The sequence below is a fragment of the Canis lupus genome, chromosome 20 (genome assembly GCF_003254725.2).
Source record: "Canis lupus dingo isolate Sandy chromosome 20, ASM325472v2, whole genome shotgun sequence".
Taxonomy (NCBI): Eukaryota; Metazoa; Chordata; class Mammalia; order Carnivora; family Canidae; genus Canis; species Canis lupus.
The window spans coordinates 26,152,231-26,175,783 of NC_064262.1; the positions used below are offsets into that span (position 1 = coordinate 26,152,231).

Consider the following 23,553-nt stretch of genomic DNA (forward strand, 5'->3'; position numbering starts at 1 on the left):
TTGAACCTGGCTTTGGATCACTGTCCTTAGCCTGAGCAGATACCAGGTTTTCAGAGTCCTTTAAGGGGATTTTTGGGAGAAAAAGAGTTGGATATCAGATCTAATGAGCCATTTGGGCCCTACCTGGAACAGAGGTCACAGAAGGGAAAATAGGTGTCAGGGTAGGGTGCTTTATTGGCTCATGTCTTGTAATTATGCCTTTTTCCTAAAGCTTTCATCATTCTGGAGGGAAGGCAGAAAGACTAAGTGTTTGTCCATTAGGTGTTTGCAGAGGGAGTTTTGGTGGTAGCAGACTCTCATGCCTCACCAGACGCCTAGTGATTATTTTTTCTAAATGGAGAAAGAACAAAACATTGGCAGAAGCTGAAACAGCAGCTGGCAAAAATGAAGTGACACGAACACAGAATGTGTAAAAGCATCCATCCCAGCTCTGGGTTTCACATTTGCAGACCCAAAATAAGCCAACAGCGAGTTATTTTGGGGCTCTTGAGAATCTCTGAAGCTGCTAAATATCACAGATTTTGTCATTGATCGAAGAAGGGAAGCTGGGGTTTCCCCCACATTTGGGCTGGGGCAGGGAGCGCAGCTAGGAGCAGTCACCGCACGGTGGCAGCTCCTCCTACACAGGCGCTGAGTATTGCCAATGTTTTGACCATCGGCACAGAGCTCTCCTTTAATAACATTTGCTTAATGCTTTAATTAATTAACACTTAACCTTCTCTTTCCCTTTTCAACCCTTTTTCTCCTCCCTTTGCTATATTCCCACGTAACTTAAAAAAAAAATAAAAACTCAATATCAAAGCAGGCAATGCATGTGTGGCTATGCCTCACAAAATAGGTCGGATTATTGAGGGGAGTCCTGCTGACCGATGTGGCAAGCTGAAAGTGGGAGATCGGATCCTGGCAGTGAATGGATGTTCCATCACCAACAAGTCCCATTCAGACATTGTCAACCTAATCAAGGAAGCGGGAAACACAGTTACCCTCCGCATCATTCCTGGGGATGGTAAAGTATACCTCTTGTGTCTCTCGTTCTCTCTCGAGCTTTCTGTACCTCTCTTTCTCTTCTGTCTGTCTCTCTCATTAGGATCCATGTAATTGAGTAGTGTTGATTTAGAGGCAGCATTACCCGTCCCTAACTGAGCATACCCATCATATAAGTGTAAGCCATCATTAACCTCCCCTCCCCCCTCCCTTTACTTAATCATCTTGCCCTGTGACCCTGTCTTACTGCACATGCAGACATTGCAGAAAATCTTAACTTTCTCCATTTTATTTTGGTTTTGGTCCCCATGTCCTTAAAATGATAGAATAGTTTGAAAACAGGCAGTAAAGATCCTCTGATGTTCTATCTGGAAATGATTAAAGATTTAGAAAAAAGAAAAAACCCCTAAACTTTAACTGTATGAGGGGCACCTGGCTGGCTCAGGCAGTAAAGCATGTGTATCTTGATCTCAGGGTCATGAGTTCAAGCCCCACTTTGGGTGTGGAGCCTACTTAAAATTAAATTTAATTAATTAATTTTTTTTAAAGTAAAATTTAACTGTATGATACAGTGACATCACAAAACCTACATAATGACAATTCAGAGCCAGTACTTTTTTTTTCCAGAATAAGTGAATATATGAAAGGTTTTTGTTGAATGAGAGATTCTCGGGGGTTTGTGCTTAATGGGTTTGTCTCTAATTTTTACACGTGGATGAAGAAAGAATAAAACCTCCCTTTGATACGTTATACTTGCATTAAACTAGGCCTATTCTTGTTTGTTTGCTTGATTCTTTTATTGGTTAAATTCAAATCTTGTTTCTTTTACACCACTGGTATTTCTTTCCCTAGGAGACATTTGGCATTGTCTGGAGTGGTGCTAATGACATTTAGTGGGTAAAGGCCAGGGATGCTTCTAAACATCCTGCAGTATACAGGATAGCCCCCCACAATATAAAATTATACAGCAGAAAATACCAATACACATTATTCATATCTTTTTAAAGATTGATTTATTTATTTTAGAGGGAGAGAGTACAAGAGTCCACCAGTCGGGGGAGGGGGAACGGTGGGCAGAGGGGAGAGGGAGAGAGAATCTCAAGTGAATTGCTCTGAGCACAGAGCTGACACACAGGGTTCAGTCTCAGGATCCTGAGATCATAACCTGAGCCAAAATCAAGAGCTGGTGCTTAACTGACTGAACCACCCAGGCACCCCACTCATTCATATTTAATAAAAATGAAGTTGATGCTCTAATGTCACTAAGTATAGAATCTTTAGAGAATTAAGTCCTGAATACTGACTTCATTCTAAGCAGACTTTGCCTTTGGGTGGAAAGTGATACTTGTCTCAAATGTTTCAGTGTCTTTTTGTTGTTTTTATTACTATACATGTTCTAAAACATATATTCTGAAAGTCAGTATTTTTCAAGAAGAAAATGTGGTTTAAGGAGATAATGTGATTAACAATTCTGTGCCCTTGATCTGTAAGATAAGAAAATCAGAGATATATCTGAAAGTAATTGACCAAATGAATATTTTTATAATTGTTAGAAAGTGATCCCTATTAGTTTAAAATTCAAGGGGTTGTAAACGGTGCCTTTCAGAACAAAATAAATTGTAAACCAAACAATAAATATTTGAAAATTGTTGGTTCTAAGAACAGAATTTTCTCGGAGCCAAAAATACCCCATACCAAATGTGGAGGAAAAAATAGCTCCTTGATTGCTGATCTACTTCACCCTGCCTCAGATGCATGGTTAGTAATTTACCATGTGGTCTGAAGTCCGTTCCACCAGTTCACCACTCTGGAAGGCAATTAAAATTTAGGAATGTGATCACAGGATGATAGGACATAGGTTCCTAATGGAAAAGATGAAGGAAGCCAGAAAAATTGAGAAGTGGTTGAGAGAGCCAAATGTAGTATATAAATTTAGGCACATCTATCTGCATGCCCTACAGAGATTTCAAAACACTAATCCAGAAGAACTCAACACAGGCATTGACTTGCTGTGTCTATATTGGTCAGTCTTAATGTGGGAAGGATAATGTCCAAAAAAGGAAGGAAGGAAAGAATGTACTCCTTGAGGGAAGGGCTTAGAAAAAGAGCTTGAAATCAGGAAAGCTATAAATATGCAGAAGCAAAGTATACTACTGTGCACATACTAGGTATTAATGAAGTGCAGTGGAAAAGTTTTGGAACACCAAAAAATACAGGGCAAGGTGAATTATCCAGAAGCAGTTGTCAATAAAGACATTTTTTTAAACTTCAGTACTTAAAAAATATAAAATTCAGGTAGGCACATCACATACTTTCTTGGCTAGAAGAAAGTAAACATTAATGCTGATACAATGTAGTTGAGGACCAATGTGCTGCCCGGGATGTGATTTCATCCCAAGATACTGCAGCAAGTCCTTGCCATGATTTAAAAAAACAAAAACAAAACAAAACAAAAAACTCTTCCATCATTTACTTTGTAAATTTCAGAAGGCAGGGAAAGGAAATCGGGTCTGACAGAGGGTAGATTTGTGATGCTCATCTTTTAATGGAGCCAAAAATGGCCATCTCGGAAATTAAAATTGAGGCAGGGGAGTCCGATTTCTGGAGAGATGCTGGAACAATCCAGGAGAAGTTTGCAAACACCTAGAAGACAGAGCTTCCATTAATGAAGGTCTGATGAAGAGAAACACATGGCAGATCACTTCCTCTCGCTCGGGAGGGTGTGTTAGACGTGGAAGACTGTAGAATAAAAGGGGGAGTGTGTGTCAGGGACCTCTGCTCTCCTTCATACCTTTCGCACTAATGTTTAATTCATCAAGTAGCCCAAAGACAGTTTGTGTTGTGGTCCTTGCGAAGAGACTGAAGTTCTTAGAAACCCACGTTATCCAGAATACTGTTGTCAGACACCCCAGGAGGCACTTTGAGAGCGTGGGAAAGTGTGCTCTCCTTTTGGCGGTGCTTAGAACCCACTCGGGATCCACTTCTTTCCCTAGCTCCTGCTGCCTGATTCTTTCATCGTGTCATTGTTTACCTGGTACTTTCTCCAACTTACTTATGTCTGTCTGTACTTTCTCTCACTTGCTTCTCCCATTTCTCTGGGTCCTCCCTAGCCCCCCACCAGCCCTCTTCAATGATGACTCAGAAACATGACTTTCCTTTATTTGGCTTGTTATCTCCTAGAAGGCCCATCTTCACAGACCATGGACAGGCCTAGATCGGGGGTCCTCCCCATCTCTGCTTTTACTGTCTTTGGGACCAGAGTGGGAGGTGCAAGTAGGGGCAGAACATTTTCTCCTATGAGATGTGGGCCAGGCCTAATAAATATGAAAGGGTAGCACAGAAAGGCCCAGGGAAGAGCTGACCATACTGAATCTGAACTTGAAATTGACAAGTCAAACCACACACGTTTCCTTACCACTTGCCTTCTGTAGAAAACTCTGTGAAATCAGGGTGGGAATGAGACTATAATCAGACAGGGCCGACCCTTGGTTTATTCAGACTGACAGAGAACCATCAGTATGAATCGAGTTCTAGATAATGAAAGTATTTATAAGCTTAAAAATCAGTTACTTATATTAGGTCTTAAATTTGTACTTCAGATCATCCTGATTCCAAGTATTTGTTACAGAGTAGGCAAGGGCATGGCAACCCAGACATTGCTATTTCCTGGGCCAAGGCATAGGATAGTATAAATATCTTAATAGAAGGCTCTGTGGATATGATAGCTAGCCAAGGGATAGGGTGAAAGGAACAGGGTTCCAACCATAACACGTTTTTTTGAGTCTCCCAAAACTTCAAATATTTATAGAATTAAAACTTTGAAATACTTCCTTTAGATATTTATTATAAGTGTATTTATGCACTAAAATATTTATGAAAGAAATGATTGTATCCTTTGTTGATTTATTTGGCTTTGTAGTATGGATTCCATAAGGGAGGCTAAAGGTATTAACATGGGGGCTAGGTTGGAATTGTAATCACTTGCCATGGAGATATATTGAAACCCAAGATAGAAGCTCCTGTCAGAAGTTTAGTGCCCTGATTTAGCACAATACCGTGACAGTGCCTTGAGAGCTAAGATATGCTTTGCTTGAGACATGATTTCCACTGGAAAGTGTAGTAATATCCATTTTTATTCCTCTAAAGGGCTAAAGTAGGTGTAAACACTGATTAATAAAGGAATAGGATACTTACTGGAATTTATCATAATAGCCAAATAGTCCATCTGTCTTTTGAGCTTTAAAAGTCAAATACATTGGCATCCATTCATACACGGTGCTGGAGTAGACTTTTTTTTTTTTTTCTTTTTTTTTTTTTAATCAAGGGCAAGTTTTACTTTGGGATGGAGCTATAGATTTGTGAGAATGGGCTTCATCTCTGTGTTTTAAAAAGCTAGAAAGAATTTCAACACCTAAAGCCTCAGTTTAATTCTAAATGAAGACCTAAAAGTTTAATAAAATAGGTATAACTTTATTGATATTTTAAAAGCATCCTGGAAATCAGGGTATGCTAAAAATTATTTTAAGTACTTGGAAGATGGCTCATGAAATCTAGAATCAAAGCAGGGTATTTTGTTTTTTAATTCTCCTGTGATAGTTGGTGGTATTTATGCAGTACAATAAAGACACACTGGTTATTTGAAAGGAACACACCAATTAGATACGATTTCCTTGATACCAACACAGAATTCCCTTGTAAATGGAAATAAGACTCTGGATGACTTTGGACATGTTACCTACCTTTTCTAAGCCTAAGTGTCTCCATCTGTAAAGTGGGGTAATGATTGCACCAGTTTCATTGAGTTTTAAGAATTAAATGAAATAGTGCATGTGGAAATGCACTTAGCACAAAGCTTGGCACGTTGTAAATGATCAAGAAATGGTTGGTTTTTTTAAAGATTTTATTTATTCATGAGAGACACAGAGAGAGAGGCAGGCTCCCCACAGGGAGCCCTTTGTAGCACTCTATCCCAGGACCCCAGGATCGCTACCTGAGCCAAAGGCAGATTCTCAACTACTGCAACACCCAGGAGTCCCAAGAAATGGTAGTTTTTCATAGATTAAGAAACATAGCAATAGGAGGAAAATTCAGTGAGCTCAAATAATCATTTGCATATAAATGTTAATTTGTTAAATGCTTAAAGTTAATCTTCAATCCAAAACAGATTTGCATATAAATATGCAGAAAATAGAAATGGAGGATAGGCGGAAGATTAATAAAAGAATTCTATTTATATGTGTATTGAGTGATTATCTGTCATATCAAATCATGAAGGCGCAGAAATAAAGAAACTGTTTCAGAATGGGATCTGATCTGCCTAGAGAAGCCCTGGCTACCAAAAACACACAAGAACTCAAAAGGGGAACTCCTGCACAGTTCAGTAATTATAATCACTTTAATTACAAGGAAACGTTCTTTTTCGTATCCTGATTATGATTTCCCCATGGCCCGAACAATCTTGTGATTTCCCAGAGAGTCTCCATAAAATTAATTATGATAAGCAATGTGAATTTTTTTAAAGGACCAATACATGGGTTGATGAAACTTCTAGTGAATTATATTGATAGGCAGTCCAATCTCTTAGTCCATTGTTCTGACACAGTGGGTATACTTTATGAGAAATCACATAGATTTACCACCTTGGTTGTGCTAGGTAACTGCAATCATAAAAATGTACCAATAATATGGCTTTAATATTGTGATAACAGTAGTAAATACATGCTCCCAATTTAAAAAAATGTGCTAATCATCTTTTGTATGGTTTTTATGTGCCAGGCACTATCCCATACACTGTGCTTTTCAGATAATCTTTACATAAGTTTTCTTAGATATTTGTGTTATCCTATATGTACAAGAGAAAACCGGGGCTTTCAGTTTTGGAAAGTTTAAGTGACTTTCCATAAGTCCCAACCAGTAAATTACAGAGCTAGGGGTACACACAGCCAGACAATCTGAGTCTGGAATCTGACCTTTTAACCATTATGCTAAAGAAACCTGAGAAACACCACCTCCCCAGTTCAGGGTATATTGGCATAGTAAAGGCTCTGAGGATGCTCAGAGGAAAAACAAAATATGCCCTCTGTTTCACCTATTGTTTTTCATCTTCAGTTGGCCACAGGTTCCTTTCCCTCAGAATCTGTAGAAACAGTGGTTAAAACAGACCATGGAAAACTTGTCCTGTAACATGAATTGGATTCACTTTATGGTGTACTTGATCTAGTGTATTTGATTTTCTTATTAAACTTGTGCCTTAGCTATCAGCCTCATGGGCTTTATAGGTGGAATATAAACTGTTAAAATCATAATTCAGCCTTTTCATTTTGCAGAGAGTTTAAGTTCCCATGGAAACATTTTCCCAATTGAAGCTTTCTTACACATTATAGGTGGATATATGTATTCTGTAAGCATTAGGATGCCTACTATGAACCTCAGGGCTCCTAGAAATTTGTAGACTCCATTGCATACTATGAATTAAATTGGCATTCATGGGCTAATCTTAGAACCTAACGACCACATTTAGTACTTATTTGATGAGAAAAATTATGCCAAGTTCCAAGTAGTCAACCTAAAAATAAATATTAAAAGTGTACCTTGCACATATATATAGTTGCTTGCTAACTGTCTTGATCTTAATGGAGAAATAATTAGTAAAAGAATATATAGCCATTACTATATAAGTGATTAAATTTTAATATATGCATGTTGGTATGCAGTCTATAGGGCATTCTCATGAGCATTTTCAAGTTCTGGATCTCCAAACTTCTAGAGATTAATGAAGTTGCTTATGAATGTGGTTAGTGGAGAAGAAAGTCAATTTACATAAGAATGTAATCATATTCATTACTTAGGGTGGCTTCATGATTTATACAACTTATATTTACAAACTCTGGCTCTAACTAATGCCAAGTTTGGAAATTAATTTTTCATCAGTGATACTAGATGAGATCTGTGAAGAACTCTATATTTTCAGTTGTGCTTCATTAAAAGCAAAGGGGAAGAAGGTAGAGATTGTGTATGTATGTATAGTTAACAAGATGTTAGCATACTTCAGATTTTAATATTCACATGAGGAAACCAAGCAGACTCACTAAATATTGCTGATAAATTGTAGGAAACATTAGTAGAGACATTTACTATCAGCCTGTAAAATTCTGGGGAGAAGCACTATTGGTGTGGTGCAGTGTCTTGATGGGACTGCCATTTTTAAGTATCAGGAAGGCAGGGAAAGACACCTACCTTGGCTACAATTTTAGAGTAGCATTTTCTGGGGCAAACTCTTTATTCATTTGTGGGGATATCAGTTGAGAGGAAGATAATAAGGACATACATGCCTCATATTACAGAAGAGCTTAGAATGATTCTTTAAAGTCCTAATTTTTTAGAAATTCAAGTCAGAACTGCTTCAAACAGTGACAGAGAAACCAGACTTGTCATTCAGATATGGGACTTCTACATCTTGCATGGTTTGATGATCTCTTCTCTGGGGCCCTCATTCTGTTATGCTCTGTCTCTCCCTACAGAGTCTTCAAATGCCACTCTGCTGACCAATGCAGAGAAGATTGCCACCATCACCACCACACACACCCCTTCTCAGCAAGGGACCCAGGAGACCAGGTTAGACATAGCTTTCTTTAGTTGATTTTGTTAGGTTTAAGGGCAAAAAACTAACTCCTGGCCTGATGATTACTTGTCCTTAATTTTTTTTTTCAGTTTCTCAATGGTTTTTTTTACATTTATTTCTCTCATTTTGGCAGGAATACCACCAAACCAAAGCCGGAATCTCAGTTTGAGTTCAAAGCACCCCAGGCAGCACAGGTGAGGGGCATTCTTCTTTATTCTCTGTTTGCTTTGCACATTTCCTCCCAATTTTCCAAAGCTATTTTTATGAGATGTCTTTTATAAGATACCCTCAATTAAAATAAATAACCTCTTTGTGAACAGAGGATATACTAAGTTTGTACTCACATTTAGTTATCTAGGAAATGACATTTTATTTTACTACCTTTGAAAAATATTCCTAGATACCCTTTTCTAGGTGGGAAAAAACAAAAAACCATAATTGTCTCAACAACTGACAATCAGAGAAAGAGCAAAGTCACTAATATCTACTCATGGTATTCATAACTGTGTTTATGCTAAGAAAATGTCTTTTTTTGCTACGGTGACTTGTGAATTTCAGGTGAGACCTGTAGAGCCAGACAGGTGACTGGTCACCTGTCCCACAAGGTTGTAGTAGGGGGATGCACAAACATTCAGGTGAAGCAAATTTGGGAAAGACTGGGGGATGGTTAAACCGGTTCATTTTGACTGGGCCTTCTCAGAGCTCTCAGCAATCCATTCACGCTTCTCTTCAGCCAGGGTGGGAGCCACTCCCCAGGTATGAGGAGGTCGTTGTTGGTGTCCTGGTGATGGACACTGCTGCCATTTTTCAGGCTTGGGGCAGGGAGGCTGAACATCCCGCACTGTGCAGAATGGTATCGTGTAATGACTTCCTGCTATAAATACAATTTGTGGCCTCACTGATTAAATTTTAATATATGCATGTTAGTGTGCAGTCTACAGGCACACTCATGAATGTTTTCAAATTCTGCATCTGCAAACTTCTAAGATGAATGAATATATAAACAATTGAGAATCACCAAGAGAAGGGTAAAGACTATGCCTTTTTGTCAAATCACCATGACAGAATATTTGGGAAGAGGTGGGAAGAAATACGTGTGCGTATATGCTCTCCCTGAATGATAGCATTTTGTTTGTTTAAACAGGAGCAAGATTTTTATACTGTGGAACTGGAAAGAGGAGCCAAGGGATTTGGCTTTAGTCTTCGAGGAGGCCGAGAATATAACATGGACCTCTATGTTCTGCGCTTAGCAGAGGATGGTCCAGCAGAAAGATGTGGAAAGATGAGGGTAAGTAGGAAGAGGAGTCTGGGCAAATAAGTCATCTGCAGTGACTTTTTGACATTATGTGGCTAGAACCTTCTTATTCTCGAGAACTGCATTTTCTCCTGTTTTCAGGACACTCTAAATGCATGATTCCCACCCTAATGTAAATGTCTCCCTCAAGCATGGTTGGTGGTAACTGTTCAAGTTAGGTGAGCTTTTCTAACTCTTCAGTGTTGAATGAAAGATTGAAATTACTTATAAATTTATTGAAGTAAATACTTTCTCAATCTTATTCCCATAGTTCTTTTTTTTTTTTTTTTTTCTTTCTTGTTCATGAGAGAGACACAGAGAGAGGCAGAAACATAGGCAGAGGGAGAAGCAGGCTCCCTGTGGGGAGCCTGATGTGAAACTAGATCCTAGGACCCCTGGATCCCGACCTGAGCCAAAGGAAGACAGTCAACCACTGAGCCACCCAGGTGCCCCCCATTCCCATAGTTCTTATACTTAATCTCATAAGGCAGGCATATCACAGGAAATCCTGGGTATACCAGAATGCTTACGGAGTAGGAAAGGCATGTAGTCATGTAGGTTCTGGGTGGTGAGCTCCATTCACTCTCCAGCTGTCACCTAGCCTCAGGAGCAGGTCAACACTGCTTCAGTAAAGGACCAGCATCTCTTTGGCATGGATATTCATGGTTGGTCTATAGGAGTCAAAGCTGCAAATTTCAAATATACAAATGCCAAAACATTGGGCAGCCTGGGTGGCTCAGCGGTTTAGTGCCGCCTTCAGCCCAGGGCATGATCCTGGAGTGCTGGGATTGAGTTCCACATTGGGCTCCCTACATGGAGCCTGCTTCTCCCTCTGCCTGTGTCTCTGCCTCTCTCTCTCTCTCTCTGTTTCTCATAAATAAATAAAATCTTCAAAAAAAAAAAAAAAAAAAAAGCAAGTTCCAAAAGATCACTCTGTTCTATATTAGATAGATATCTAATATCTATTACTGTGTATGCATATGTCACTTTCCGGCAGAGATTAGGGGGTTTAAAAAAAAATCATCTTGTCATTATAGATCAGTCACTTAGACTGAGGTGTATACGTGGGGAGCAATTTGCAACAAATGAAAAGAAATCAAGACAGCCAGGTCAAGAAAGGAAAAAAAAAAGTGCATGAATTCAGTCCAGAGCTAAAAGGAAAAAACAGTGACCTAGAGTAGGGGACTTCATATTTGTACTTAAGGCATAATGTTGATTTTTTAAGTTTCTTCAGATTAAATTTTTCAAAAGATTGATTGATTAAGAAAGAACTAGGGAAGGGCAGAGGGAGAGGGAGAGCATCTCAAGCAGACTCCCTGCTGAGCACAGAGCTGGACCCAGAGCTCGATCTCCTAACCCTGGGATCAACTCTGATCTGAGCTGAAATCAAGAGTCAAATGCTTAATCGATTGAGCCACCCAGGCATCCCCAGACTGAATTTTTAATGAGTGTTTTCTTTTTTAATGGAGAAAATAGACCATGAATATGGTTATAAAAAGGTAGTGGAAAGTGGTACATATTAGCATACAGTTTCCAAAATCAAGCTGTATTACCACTTTCTTGAATCTTATGCATTTAAGCACAATTTGTGCACAAAGGAATCGAGACACTGTGTATTCCTTTTGTTTAAATTTCAAACACATGGCGTATGCTTTCCCATGTCTTTGCATACTGAAAAAAGTTTCTGATTGAATGAACTGTCATTAGCATGGTATTTTGTATTATGCTGTATAGTTCACAAGACATATTTACATGTATTATCCAATTTGGTCCTCCTACTTTGGTAGGGATGGGTTGTTAACATTTCCTTCTACAGATGAGAAAGTAAGTTCCGTGAAGTTAAAGGGTTTGAGCAAGTTCAGTTAGCTAATAAGTGATAGGACTCAAATTCAAAACTTTAATCTCCAAAGCCAGTGCTTTTCCTCTTCTGCCTTCTGGAAAATGAGCTCCATTAGAGCAAGGATCTTACCTGTCTTGTTCACTCCTTTATCTCTAGTGCCTAGAATAGTAGCTGACAAAGTAAATGCCACATCAGTGTATCAGCCAGGGTTGTGGTCTCATCAGAAAGCTCACCTGGGGAAGCATTTGCTTCTAAGCTCACTCACAGGGTAGTTGGCAGGATTCAGTGCCTCTTGGGCTGTTGGGCCTAGCTCTCCTTCATTTCCTCATCATGGACTCTGTAGGGCAATTCACTGTGTGCAACAAGTGAGACAACAAAAGAGGGGCACATAGAAGCCAAAATTACTTTGTAACCTTATCTTTGTTTTTTTTGTTTTGTTTTGTTTTGTTTTTTAAATTTATTTTTTATTGGTGTTCAATTTACTAACATACAGAATAACCCCCAGTGCCCGTCACCCATTCACTCCCACCCCCCGCCCTCCTCCCCTTCTACCACCCCTAGTTCGTTTCCCAGAGTTAGCAGTCTTTACGTTCTGTCTCCCTTTCTGATATTTCCCACACATTTCTTCTCTCTTCCCTTATATTCCCTTTCACTATTATTTATATTCCCCAAATGAATGAGAACATATAATGTTTGTCCTTCTCCGACTGACTTACTTCACTCAGCTGTAACCTTATCTTTGGATTGACATTGCATCACATTTGCCATACTCTGTTTATTAGAAGCAGGTCACTGATTCCAGCGCACACATGAAGGGAAGGAGATTACACAGGATATGAATACAGGAGGAGAAGATGGGGGGTGGGGTGCCATCCTAGAAACTGCCTACCACATCTTCTTTTCCTCAACAATTAATATTACCCTTACTGCTTTATTTTTTTTTTTATCCCTTAGCACATAACACTTTCTAACATACGTGCATTTCTTTAATTTTCTTATTAATTGCCTTCCATTAGAATGTCGTCTCCATGAGGGCAGGGATTTTGTTTCTTTCACTGCTGGATCCTAAGCAACTTATTTTCTGGGAATATACTCAACGAATATTTAGCAAATCAATAAATGAAAGAATTTGAAATCATAAGGCACCTTGGTAGCTGGTCAAACCCTCGGTGATATTCTCACTTTGTCTATCTCTTGCTTTGGCAGATTGGTGATGAAATTTTAGAGATCAATGGTGAGACCACCAAAAACATGAAGCATTCCCGGGCTATAGAACTAATTAAGAATGGTGGCCGCAGGGTGCGTCTGTTTCTGAAGCGGGGAGACGGCTCGGTACCAGAATATGGTGGGTCAAACTATGAAAACATTCCTTCCTTCCCTGGCATGACTCCATGAATTTGTCTCCAGAACTGCAGCAGGAAAGTCTTTTTGTTTTCCCCTATTCACCAGTGTCTTACCAGCCTTTCGCACCATGTGATTATTTGCCTCGCTTGTTCTGAAATCTCTACACATTTCATCCTTTTGCTTGCTTATGTGGACTGGGGCTTGGCCTAAGACAAGATCTTTATAGCCCTCTTTCTGATAATCAGAGAGAACATTTTGTCTAGTCCAACCAAGAGCGAAGGAATGTTTGCTTGAACTGTGCCAAACTGTTTCTCAGATCCAATTGTTAGCACAAAATGACTATACTCCTTTTCAGAAGCAGGAAAGCAGGTTTCCTGAGTGATATGTTGAGGCACAATTCTCCTTTATCTTTTCTTTTTTGATTACTTGATGTTTTTACTTAAGAGGCGTGAAATTTTGGAGATGACTTGGGGGCCTTGCTCACCCCCTATGCTCTGTATATGACACTTCCTCATCCCACTTGTTGGTCCCTACCCCCAGTCAGACCACCTGAGCCCACTACTATAAAACAAACAAAACTGTCGATATATTAGCCATATGTTTTTAGATGAAAAAGGATGAAATACAATTCCCAGTGCTCATCATGAGGGAAACATGTTACTAATACCTTTCCTATGGGGAAAGCCAGGTTATACGTAGAGTTCCTTTGTCATATGTGTAGACATGATTTGAGTAAACAGCAATGATCTTTACATAGCTTAGTGTTCTGATGGCAAAATATTGTATATTATAATGATTATGTCCTATTTATTTGAGAGTCTTGTTTAAAATTAAAAAAAAAAAAAAAAAAAAAAAAAAGCTATGCCCTAGATGTAGGGCTTTTCTTCCCAACCAAAGGTCTACAGAAGTTTCTATAGAAACTGTGATTGAATGGTCCCCATATACGTTGGTCCCCTTTATTAGGGATTAATCTGTATCACCCTCCTTTCTGAAAGTCATTCTGCACAATTCCCAGTTGCATTTTGGACTTGATGAGATCTCCTTAATTAAGATGCAGCTCAAAGAGAAGGATAACTCATTTGAAGGACAGCCTTCCCAGGTGTTGGACACACATACAGGTGTAAAACCAAGGGCCCAAGTTGGGGGGATGGGACAAATCAGATGAGGCCCCTTTAGACATGGCCAACCACAGGGGAGGTATTTTGATGTTAGGATGCCACAGCTGTGCACTATACTAAACCTCTGACCGTAGGTGTATCAATGCCACTGAAACTGTGTAACATTGTCTCCCTTTTCTGTCTCCCCTATGCTTCTGTTGGATGTGATATTTCATTTGAGAATCATCGTCAGTAACCTGTGTACCTTCTCAAAACCTATGTCTGTTGCACTGAGGATGAAAATCCAACACTAACAAATGTTCTTTGGGCTAAAAATAAAGATCCTTTAAATACTCATTTTTCCAAGAAGGGTTGAACATGCCAGAGTTGTGCTGCTGTAATGTCTCCATGTGTCATTTGGACTAAATCTCTCTAATTCTATCAATTAGAGTCACAAATGGGTTATAATATGTTAAGTTCCAATATTTTTCTGACTTGATTGGAACCTGCTTCTCTGTGAGGCTATTTTTGTAATGAGTTTTTTGTACTTAATTTAACTGCCGCGGTCTTTGGGTGGGGGAGGGAGGGAACTTTGTTCTTTTGTTGTTTATTGTTAATGCTCTCCTATGCCAGCTTGTCATTGTTCCAGTTGTTTGAAAAAAAAAAAAAAGAAAGAAAAAAGGATGCATCCATTGTCTGGGTTCTTGAGTCACCTTATATGGCTGTCTAAAAAATGTCACTGTTCTGATTGCGGTCTCTGCAGCCTTATTTGAGTGTTGCCTTAGACTGTCTGACTGGACAAATAAACTCTCTTTGCCCTATGTTAACAAATGCAGATTTTTTTTCTTTCTTCTTTGTTATAGGGAATCTAAATGTTCAACTTTTTCTCTTTCTCTCTTTCTCTTTCTCTCTGACTGTTCTTGGTGCTGGGCCCTCCCTTCTACAGCGATGATACCTCCTAATATCGCTGCATGTATGAGAAATGAAAAGCTCGGGGAGGCTTGCTTCTACCTTATGGGCCATAATCAAACTACGGTTTGTAGCTCAATCAATACTAGGTGTTTCTGTGCTGTGGCCTAATTTCCTCATTGCTTCTGCTTAGCTCTATTTTGATATGTTTGGCAATTCATTCTGAGCACCCTGCGTTCTTTGAATTGTAAGTACACCACGGACCCTACTGAAGTCTTACTCTCCCTTATCTTAAAAGTAGGTGTGACAAGCCCCAAGGTTAGATTCATGTGCGTGATCTAAGCACCTATCCTTACCCAAAGCTTAAAATGACTCTGTAGGCCCCTCTTTGTGTTAATTCTAGGCCCCAGCATTCAGAAAGAGCCAAACCTCATATCACAGAGCCCTGCCCTAGGTCGGTAAGGCTTTGTTGGACAGAAAAGTGACATTTCCTGCTCAGCCAGCTATCCCTTGGGAAACTGCAGCCCACAGGCCAAAGCTTGTTGACAAGCTGTTTTTCTAAGTAAAGTTTTATTGGCACATAGCCACGCCCATTTCTTTAATAAATTGTCTAGGGCTGCTTTTACACTATAGTCGCAGTTAAGTAGTTATCACAAACTTTGCAGCTGGCAAAGCCAACCAAAAATATTTACTCTCTGAAAATTCACAAACGCTGCTCTAGGCTATATGCCTATTTTTTGTTAAAACCCACCCTAGGTTTTGGGAGATCATTCATGAAACAGATTGTTCAATGTTGACCTTGATGCCTCATGAAAGATCCTTAAAGAGTTCCTGTGATTCCTTCGTCTCTGGGACTGTCACCCTCATTTGCCCTCCACTCGGCAGCACATCATTTCAGGTGTCTTGCCAGAAATAGTGTATGACTTCTTGAGTTGGGTTGCAGCAGAGCATCCCTGCTTTCAAAAGAGCTCTCATAATATCGGGATGCTACCTAAAACATTGGCCGTGTCATTTCAAATAGTTTAATAATAAATAGGAGCGCCCATGGGCTTCTCTGCTTTTAAATCTATAGATATCTTAATGTCGTAAGAAGCATCGCAGTGAGTCCTCAGCTCCTGGATGCAGTTAGGGATACCTGGCGTAGCATAAGGAAAACTGCCTCTGAAAGGTTTTCTCTAAACCCCATCTAACGTCAAACGTGCACCTGATAACCTTTCTTCCACTCCCTTTTGTCAGGCAACTCCACATTTTGGGAGCAGTTTCTTAAACCTATGCAAACTTAGAGCAAAGTGTTAAAAAAAATTGACAAAGGTAGAGAGGATGTTCAATGGACCCTCACACGCACGTCCCATCTGCCAGTCATCAACATCTGGCCATGTGGCCTCTCTAAACAGCCCTTTGCCCACCACCCTGGAATCTTTTTTATTTTTATTTTTTAAAGAAAAGTGTTTTAAAATAGAAGTATACTTTGCATTAAATGCTTAAAGCCTGAGTGTGCAGCTCAGGCTTTTTTTTTTTTTTTTTTTAATCTCCGTATAAACACCCACTTTAATTACCCAGATCAAAATACAGACTCTATCCATTCCCCCAGAAAGTTCCCTCATCCCCCCCTCTAGGTCAATAACCTTAATAATTTTTAAGCGAATTAAAATAAGTATTCTTAAAAGAATGTTTTCTTTGGTGGGGGCTGGGCGGGGAAGAAGGGTGGGCAGGGGAGGATGGATGGGGGTGGGTGAGGAGGGAACAGCAAGAGGTAGTTAAGGTGGGGACTTTGTGCTGTTTCTAGATACGCTGTCTGCCTTGTGCGTTTAAAGACTAGAATCGTGGCCCCGGCTGTGGCTCCTCAGTGACCTAGGTCTCGAGGGCAGCCGCGGGCAGCAGCCAGATGCCACCTTTGCTTGGGCCTTCACTAGTCCGAGGCCCAGTGGGCTTGGGTTCTGAGCGCTTTGACGGTTGTTTGTTTGTGAGTCTAATGAGACCCCAGGCGCGGGCGCGGGGACAGCAGCCCGAGGCCCCCGATACCAAACCGTGGCTCTCGTTCCTTTGCCTTGGCAGACCCCAGCAGCGACCGGCACGGCCCCGCCGCCGCCGCCGGGCCCCAAGGTGTTCCGGAAGTGAGGGCCGCGCCCCCGGACCGCCGACCGCATCCGTCATTGGAGTCCAGTTACCCACCCGACCTTCACCAATCATCGCAGCATGGGGAAAAGCGGGCACACGGGAGAGACCCAAAAGGCAGCAGCAGAGAGTCCAGCAGGCAACCCAACGAGCATCACACCTGGAACGGCACTTCTAGGAGACCCGACGGCGGGGCTTGCCGACCCAAGGACCGGGCACCCGAGGGGCGGAGAGAGGCGCCCCCGGAGCGGCTGGTGCCCAACGGCCCCAAGAGGAGGTCCCCGGAGAAGCAGCGCCGGGAAGGCACCCGCAGCGCGGACACCACCCTGGAGCGGAGGGAGAAGCCCGAGCGGAGGCGCGAGCGCTCGCCCGGCCGCAGGAGGGACGGCTCGCCCGGGCCGCGGAGGAGGTCCCTGGAGAGGCTCCTGGAGCAGACGCGCCCCGCCGAGCGCAGGAGGGGGATGGGGAGCTCGCCCGAGCGCAGGGCCAAGTCCACCGAGCGCAGGCGCGCGCGCTCCCCCGAGCGCAGGCGCGAGCGCTCCCTGGAGAAGCGGGACCGGGACCGGGACCGGGACCGGGACCGGGACCGCGAGGAGCTGCAGCGAGGGGGCGCCCGGGGGCGGGCCGAGCCGGGGCCCAAGCCCGCCCCCGCCGCCGCCCCCGAGCCGAGGAGGCGGCCCTACAAGGAATGCAGCACCGACCTCAGCATCTGAGCCGCCGCGCGCCGCCCCGCCAGCCCGGATGGACCGTGTGTGTCCCAGGGAGCGAGGTCGCGAACCTGAGAGCATCCTCGTTTACGCACCTGGGGACGCGGCTCACACCCGACGATCCGACGAATATAGCAACAAACATTTTATGCATTTGAAATCTTATAAGAAGAAGAAAAAAAAAAGTATATATATACATATATATATATATGAAAAGTGTTGTGCCTGATGTATAATATTAAAAGAAAGTATTTTTAAATGCATACTTTTTTTTTTCTTTTTTTTTTTTTTTTGGAAATTTATTTGCCAAATGCTGCCCCGGAGGGATACAAGTTTTGTTTCTACGTTAAACTGTAGAGTTGTCCGGAATTGTTCCCCCCCCCCCTTTTTTTTTTGGTGGGGGGAGGGCAGGGCAATCTTTCTCTCTCCTGGTTTAAATAGGGCTGTCGATCATTTTCTCTAAGGGAAATTCTTGATTCAGTTGATTTGATGTAGATTGTTACGTAGTGATGTAGTGCTGTAGTCAGGAGTCTTTCTTTAAAAAAGGAAAAAAAAAAAAGAGCAAAAGGCAAAAAGTTATATGTGTAAAAGCTGAGGACTCTTTGGGATGGATTAGGATTGCCCATGATCCTAAGATGAAACTGTATGAAGAGACTACTATTGCAAATGAAGGATATTTATAGCTAAACTACACAGCACAAGGAAATGTGCCCTTCTGGAGTCATAGTTGGTTCAGAAAACAGTTTGGACTCTCCCTGGCTATAGAAAGGCGCGGAGAGGAGAGGTGGGCCGCCGTTTACCCAAACTGTAGCCCAAGCGCAGATGGGTCAGGTTCATTAGCATCGCCACCGTCTAATAAGATCTCATTAAGGCAGCGCCGTCACAGCTTTGCTCAACTACTGGAGGGAACGGACAGCGACCACCTTCTGTGTTGTCTTGTCTGATGTGAGGCTGAATAGTGGACGGAATGGGGAACGATGTGCCCCGTGCAAGAGAGCCAGGAGAATCCCCAGTACAGAAAGTGTGTTCCTCCTTTTGTAGCATAAGCCCAAGGTTGCCCTTCGCTGAACTGGGGACTAGGGAGTGAGCCTTGGTGGAAGTTACCTCTCTGTTGATACTTAAAGAAGTGAGGGTTGGGGGTGCTTATTCCTAGAAGTGCCATTTCCCTTCGAAACCATAATAAAGGTCTCCAGGATGGTTGAAAGGGAAAGTCACAGTCCCAGTGGTTCTAGATCGAGTTGGCAAACCTTTGCCCTCATGATCGTGTCCTTTGAGTCTTTGGACAGCAGAACAAAGCATAACAATTTTTCTTTTTCAAACGACCCATTCTTTTGCAGTCCCTCAGGAGGTGTGTGGTTGGGTCGGCTTGTAGCCCCGGGATGTGGTCGAAATGGATTACTGCCTAGCTGAGCCAAACGTTTGCTTGTACCTGTTGGACCACTACAGCAAACCGCTGCTTACGATGCATTGTGTATTTCTGTAGTACTGTTTTGCATTTTCCATTAACAGACACAAAACTTTGCAAGTCAATCACTGTTATTCTCATGGTACTGTTTAAAAAAAAAAAAAAAAAGGAAAAAGGAAAAAAAATGGAGAAAACCAGCCAATCATTGTCTGTACAGAGTTAAAAATTGTAATTAATAGAGCCTGTTTTAAAAATTAAAAAAAAAACAACTGTTGCCTTTTTTCTTGTATAAAAGAGAATTTATGACAAAAAAAATTTAGCTGTGAGGAATGTGATATGTGTTTATATTTCTGAATATGGAACAAATTGATTCATTGGGATATATTTTAATGTAAACTAAATCAGGTATGTAAAGCTGTTTTAAAATGGGAGACTATATAAGTAATTCTCTAAAGCTTTAGTTGGGTTTGAATATCATCACTTCCTCCATGGTGAGCCTGCTTGTGAATTAGTAAGCACTTGTTCGCATTCTCTGTTCCTCACTCATTTCTTGCAGTGTGCTATGGACTTAATGCTCTTTCTGTATTGATGAAAAGCAGTATGTGGGCCAATCTTTTTATAAAACACTATGCATATATAAATATTACATTGTTCATAGCTTTATTTGACTTCTGGGTTGATACATAACATAGACTGAGTTCCTGTAGTTGTGTGGACCTGCACAAAACCAGTTCCTTTCCTGGAACAGAGAGACAATGTTCATTCGGTAGCTGAAAAGGAGGAAGAGGGTCTGTGACTGCTACTTTTATTGCCAGAGTTTTCCACACACACATTAAGCTGTGGTAGTAAGGCTGAGGGAGAACACAACTGAATAATGACGTTCGTTTTCATCAGTTTCCTAGGAGCCAATTTGGGGATTTTATTCCCCAGGCTCCACTGCTAGGAGTTTTCTCGCTATTTCTAGCAAAATCTGTGATGTTAAATGATCGATGCTCTCACTTGTGGTCCAGAGTTTTAAATAAGTGAAATCAAGGTGGATTCTTGGAGTACATCGTGAAGTTAACATCTTAATGTCTTTCTTGTTGTCAGAGGTGGTATTTGACATTTTAAAATCTCTGTGCTACCCACCATCAGTCTGTGAAGACTTGATGTGGCGGTTTACTCGGAGTTCCACGCATCACATTTGCTTTGGAAATATTGTACTGTACAGGGACTATGCATTAAGCAGAAAGATAGTTTTCTCTGAACTACTGTAACCTTAAATTGGAGACTGATTCTTGTGAGCCTACTTTCCCTAATCCCCCACTTCATGTAAATGTCTTGATGAGAGATGATGGATGAGTATTTTGTATGATTAAATCAAACCATTGAAGAAATCCCCTCCCACCCATTACACAGTTGATGCCTGAGCGAATGTTGGGGGGAGAACTCAACACCCTACTTGTATTTTTTAAGTTTCTTTTGTGAAAGATTTTTTAATGCATTTTTACTGTAAAAATACATGGAAATGTATGCATTCCATAACCACTATTGCTTCCGGATTTATATCTTTCTTGTCTCTGCGTTTTCTCAAATGTATCCGGGTCAAGTAATCAAGTGAGGGTGTCTGGCTCCAACTCAATGCAACATCATGCCAGTCTGTCAAAAGATAAGGAACTATGCCTTTGCAGCAGTAGTACAGTGCCTTGCTGCTCGAAGTGTGGTCCGTGGACCACCCGCCTCATCATCACCAGCAAGGGTATTAGAAATGCAGAATCCCAGGCGCAGCCTAGACCTACTACATCAGAATGTGCATTTAATAAGATCTCCAGCTAATTCAAATGCGCCTGAAGTTTGAACAGCACAGTATAGTGTGTCAAGGAACCCTGGTAAAAAGCAAGACCTGCTAAGCTACATGCTTCATCACTTCCCGTGTGATCTTGAGCAAGTTCCTTAACCTCTTTATAGGCCTCACTTTCCTCCTCCTTAAACACATCTCAGATTTGGTAAGAATAAAGTGCAAAGTGCTTAGCACACCTCTGGCAATCAACAATCCTCAGTAGATGACACTAAAAAAAAAAAAAAAATTTTTTTTTTTTTTTTTTTTTTGAGGAGGAAGATGTTTTTGCCTGGCAATGGATGTTCTCTTTCATTGTTCCAGTTTGTTTTCCAGTGGAAATGAAGAAATATATTCTCTATAAAAATGGGGGGAAAAGGCCACCTGTTTTAATTATAAAGTTGAAAAACGGTGTGGCTCATGCTACTGCACTAGCCTAATTGCAGGTGTTTTGAAATATAAAACCTAGATGCTGTGTTGTGACAGTTAAGATGAAAATAGTCTCAAAGCATAATTTACAGAGATGTACGTGGAGTTAGACATGTGCTTAACTAGTCCTATCCGATGAAAAGATTAACCAGTTAGGGAGTGGTTTACCACATGTCCTGGTTGATCATGTCATTTCCGATGACTTTCCAACTTCCTTCACCCAGTTTTTGGATTGTGGCTGTAGTATGACTGAGTAGTTAGGGTTTTCCTATACAACCTAAGTTTCTGGGCATCCAAAGGTATTGTGTTTAATAATAGCCCTGCCTACTACAGTACATCCCTTTTGCTGTATTTTGTTTTATTTTGTCACCAGCATGGTAATTACAGACACTGTTCACTTCCCCCAGGATCTCTATTGTTCAAGATGGCACCTAAAACAGGTCCCTGGCTTACCTGATAATGGAAGCTATTTGTAAAGTCTGTATGTCCCACAAGTTCTTTGCCTGCCATAGTCACACTAAAAAGCATGTGCCGTGACTCAATTAGAGCTGGACAATATAGCTGGACTCTTCCTGCCAACAGGCAACACAAGAGCACTTTTGATGGTCTGCATGAATCCTGAAAGGAAGAGCCCTTTCAAGTTCCTCAAGGGGATTTTTCTTATAATCAGGCAACATCATCAGCATTGTGGGTGTTCAGCACCATCAGATTCTAGGGCTTTTGAAATATGCATCATTACAAGCTCCGAAGAAAGCAAATGACAAAACTGGACTCTTTCCAACACAATTATTTGGGGTGTTTTTTACAGGAGCAGTCCTCCTGCGGGAAATTTTGACTAGTTCCACCCATTGATGTGTTTATACCTTGTGCTCCTCATCTGGAGCTGATAGTATGGTTTTTCTTCTCTAGTACAAGTATTAGAGGAATGCTGGATCAAAAATACAAAGATCTTTTTGAAAACATGCCTTTTAAAAATATATATATTTATTTATTAATGAGAGACACAGAGAGAGAGAGGCAGAGACACAGACAGAGAAAGAAGCAGGCTCCCTGCAGGGAACCCGATGTGGGTCTCAATCCCAGGGCCCTGGGATCACGCCCTGAGCCGAAGGGAGACGCTCAACCACTGAGCCACCCAGGTGCCCTGAAAGCACATGCCTTGAAGCAAGGTGGCATCAATAGTAAATAGGTGTCCCACGTGACTGCTACCCTCCACTATATCACTGCTCTGCCTAACTGGAAAGTCTTCACTGTCACATCCCTTGAGGAAACAACTTGATCTGCACGGCCTGGCACTCTGCACACCAAGAAGCACTGTCCTTTTAAATATATTCATCCCTCAGGGAATAAAGTCTGATCTCCAAGGATCATAGGGCTGAAGAGAAAATAGCTCAGACAGGCTGCTAATTCTCACCTGTATAATAAGCAAGGCTTATCACTCATTTATTCCTCCGACACGTCCGGAGGACCAGCTCTGGGCCCGGTGCTCGGTGAAGCTAGAACTACCTGCATCCTGGTCCCCAGAGTTGATAGCTGAGTGGGAAAGGCAAAGAAATGCAAATAAACCACACAGCAAGCAGAAGTGCAGGACCTATGAGAGTAATTGATAGGGGATGTAGCCAAATCCAGGAAGGTTATGTGTAATTAGGGAAGGAGGAGAAGGAGTTAACTGGCGGAAGAGGGAGAGAGTATAGTCTGAGGCAGGGGAGGGAAGTGTGGTTCAAAAGGGAAGGAGCTGCACCTTGAGGGGCTGGGCAGGTTTGATCCGAATTTTAGACTTAAGAGCAACAAGGGGCCTTTGAAGAACAACAGAGCTCCTGGTGAGCGGCCTGTGCTGCGGAACTGGGGTGGGAGCGACCAGCTTAGGCTTGAGCTGCAGGAGGGATCTTAGCAGCAGGGACAGTGGTCTAGGAAGGGTGGCAGTGACGCCCGGAGGCTCTAGCACGGTCCGGGCAGCAGCTCCTATCCTGCAAAACCATTCCAGATAAGGCA

At 41.6% G+C, this 23,553-nt stretch overlaps 1 protein-coding gene across 21 annotated transcripts in view; it reads left to right on the forward strand.

The window, feature by feature from the left end:
- The window catches only part of MAGI1 (membrane associated guanylate kinase, WW and PDZ domain containing 1), a 641,003-nt gene extending 620,159 nt beyond the window's left edge, over nt 1-20,844 (forward strand). For 8 of the 21 annotated variants that reach the window (XM_025456481.3, XM_025456489.3, XM_025456482.3 and 5 more), the window contains 6 exons: nt 803-1,006; nt 8,505-8,598; nt 8,739-8,799; nt 9,750-9,893; nt 12,946-13,084; nt 17,145-20,844. In XM_025456481.3, coding sequence (XP_025312266.1) covers nt 803-1,006; nt 8,505-8,598; nt 8,739-8,799; nt 9,750-9,893; nt 12,946-13,084; nt 17,145-17,917 — 1,415 coding nt within the window. In that variant the 3' untranslated portion in view covers nt 17,918-20,844. Of the gene's footprint in view, nt 1-802; nt 1,007-8,504; nt 8,599-8,738; nt 8,800-9,749; nt 9,894-12,945; nt 15,012-15,126; nt 15,216-17,144 lie in introns of those variants that run through there. The other 13 variants (XM_025456483.3, XM_025456490.3, XM_025456488.3 and 10 more) reach the window with 7 other exon arrangements.
- Nucleotides 20,845-23,553: the final 2,709 nt, after the last annotated feature.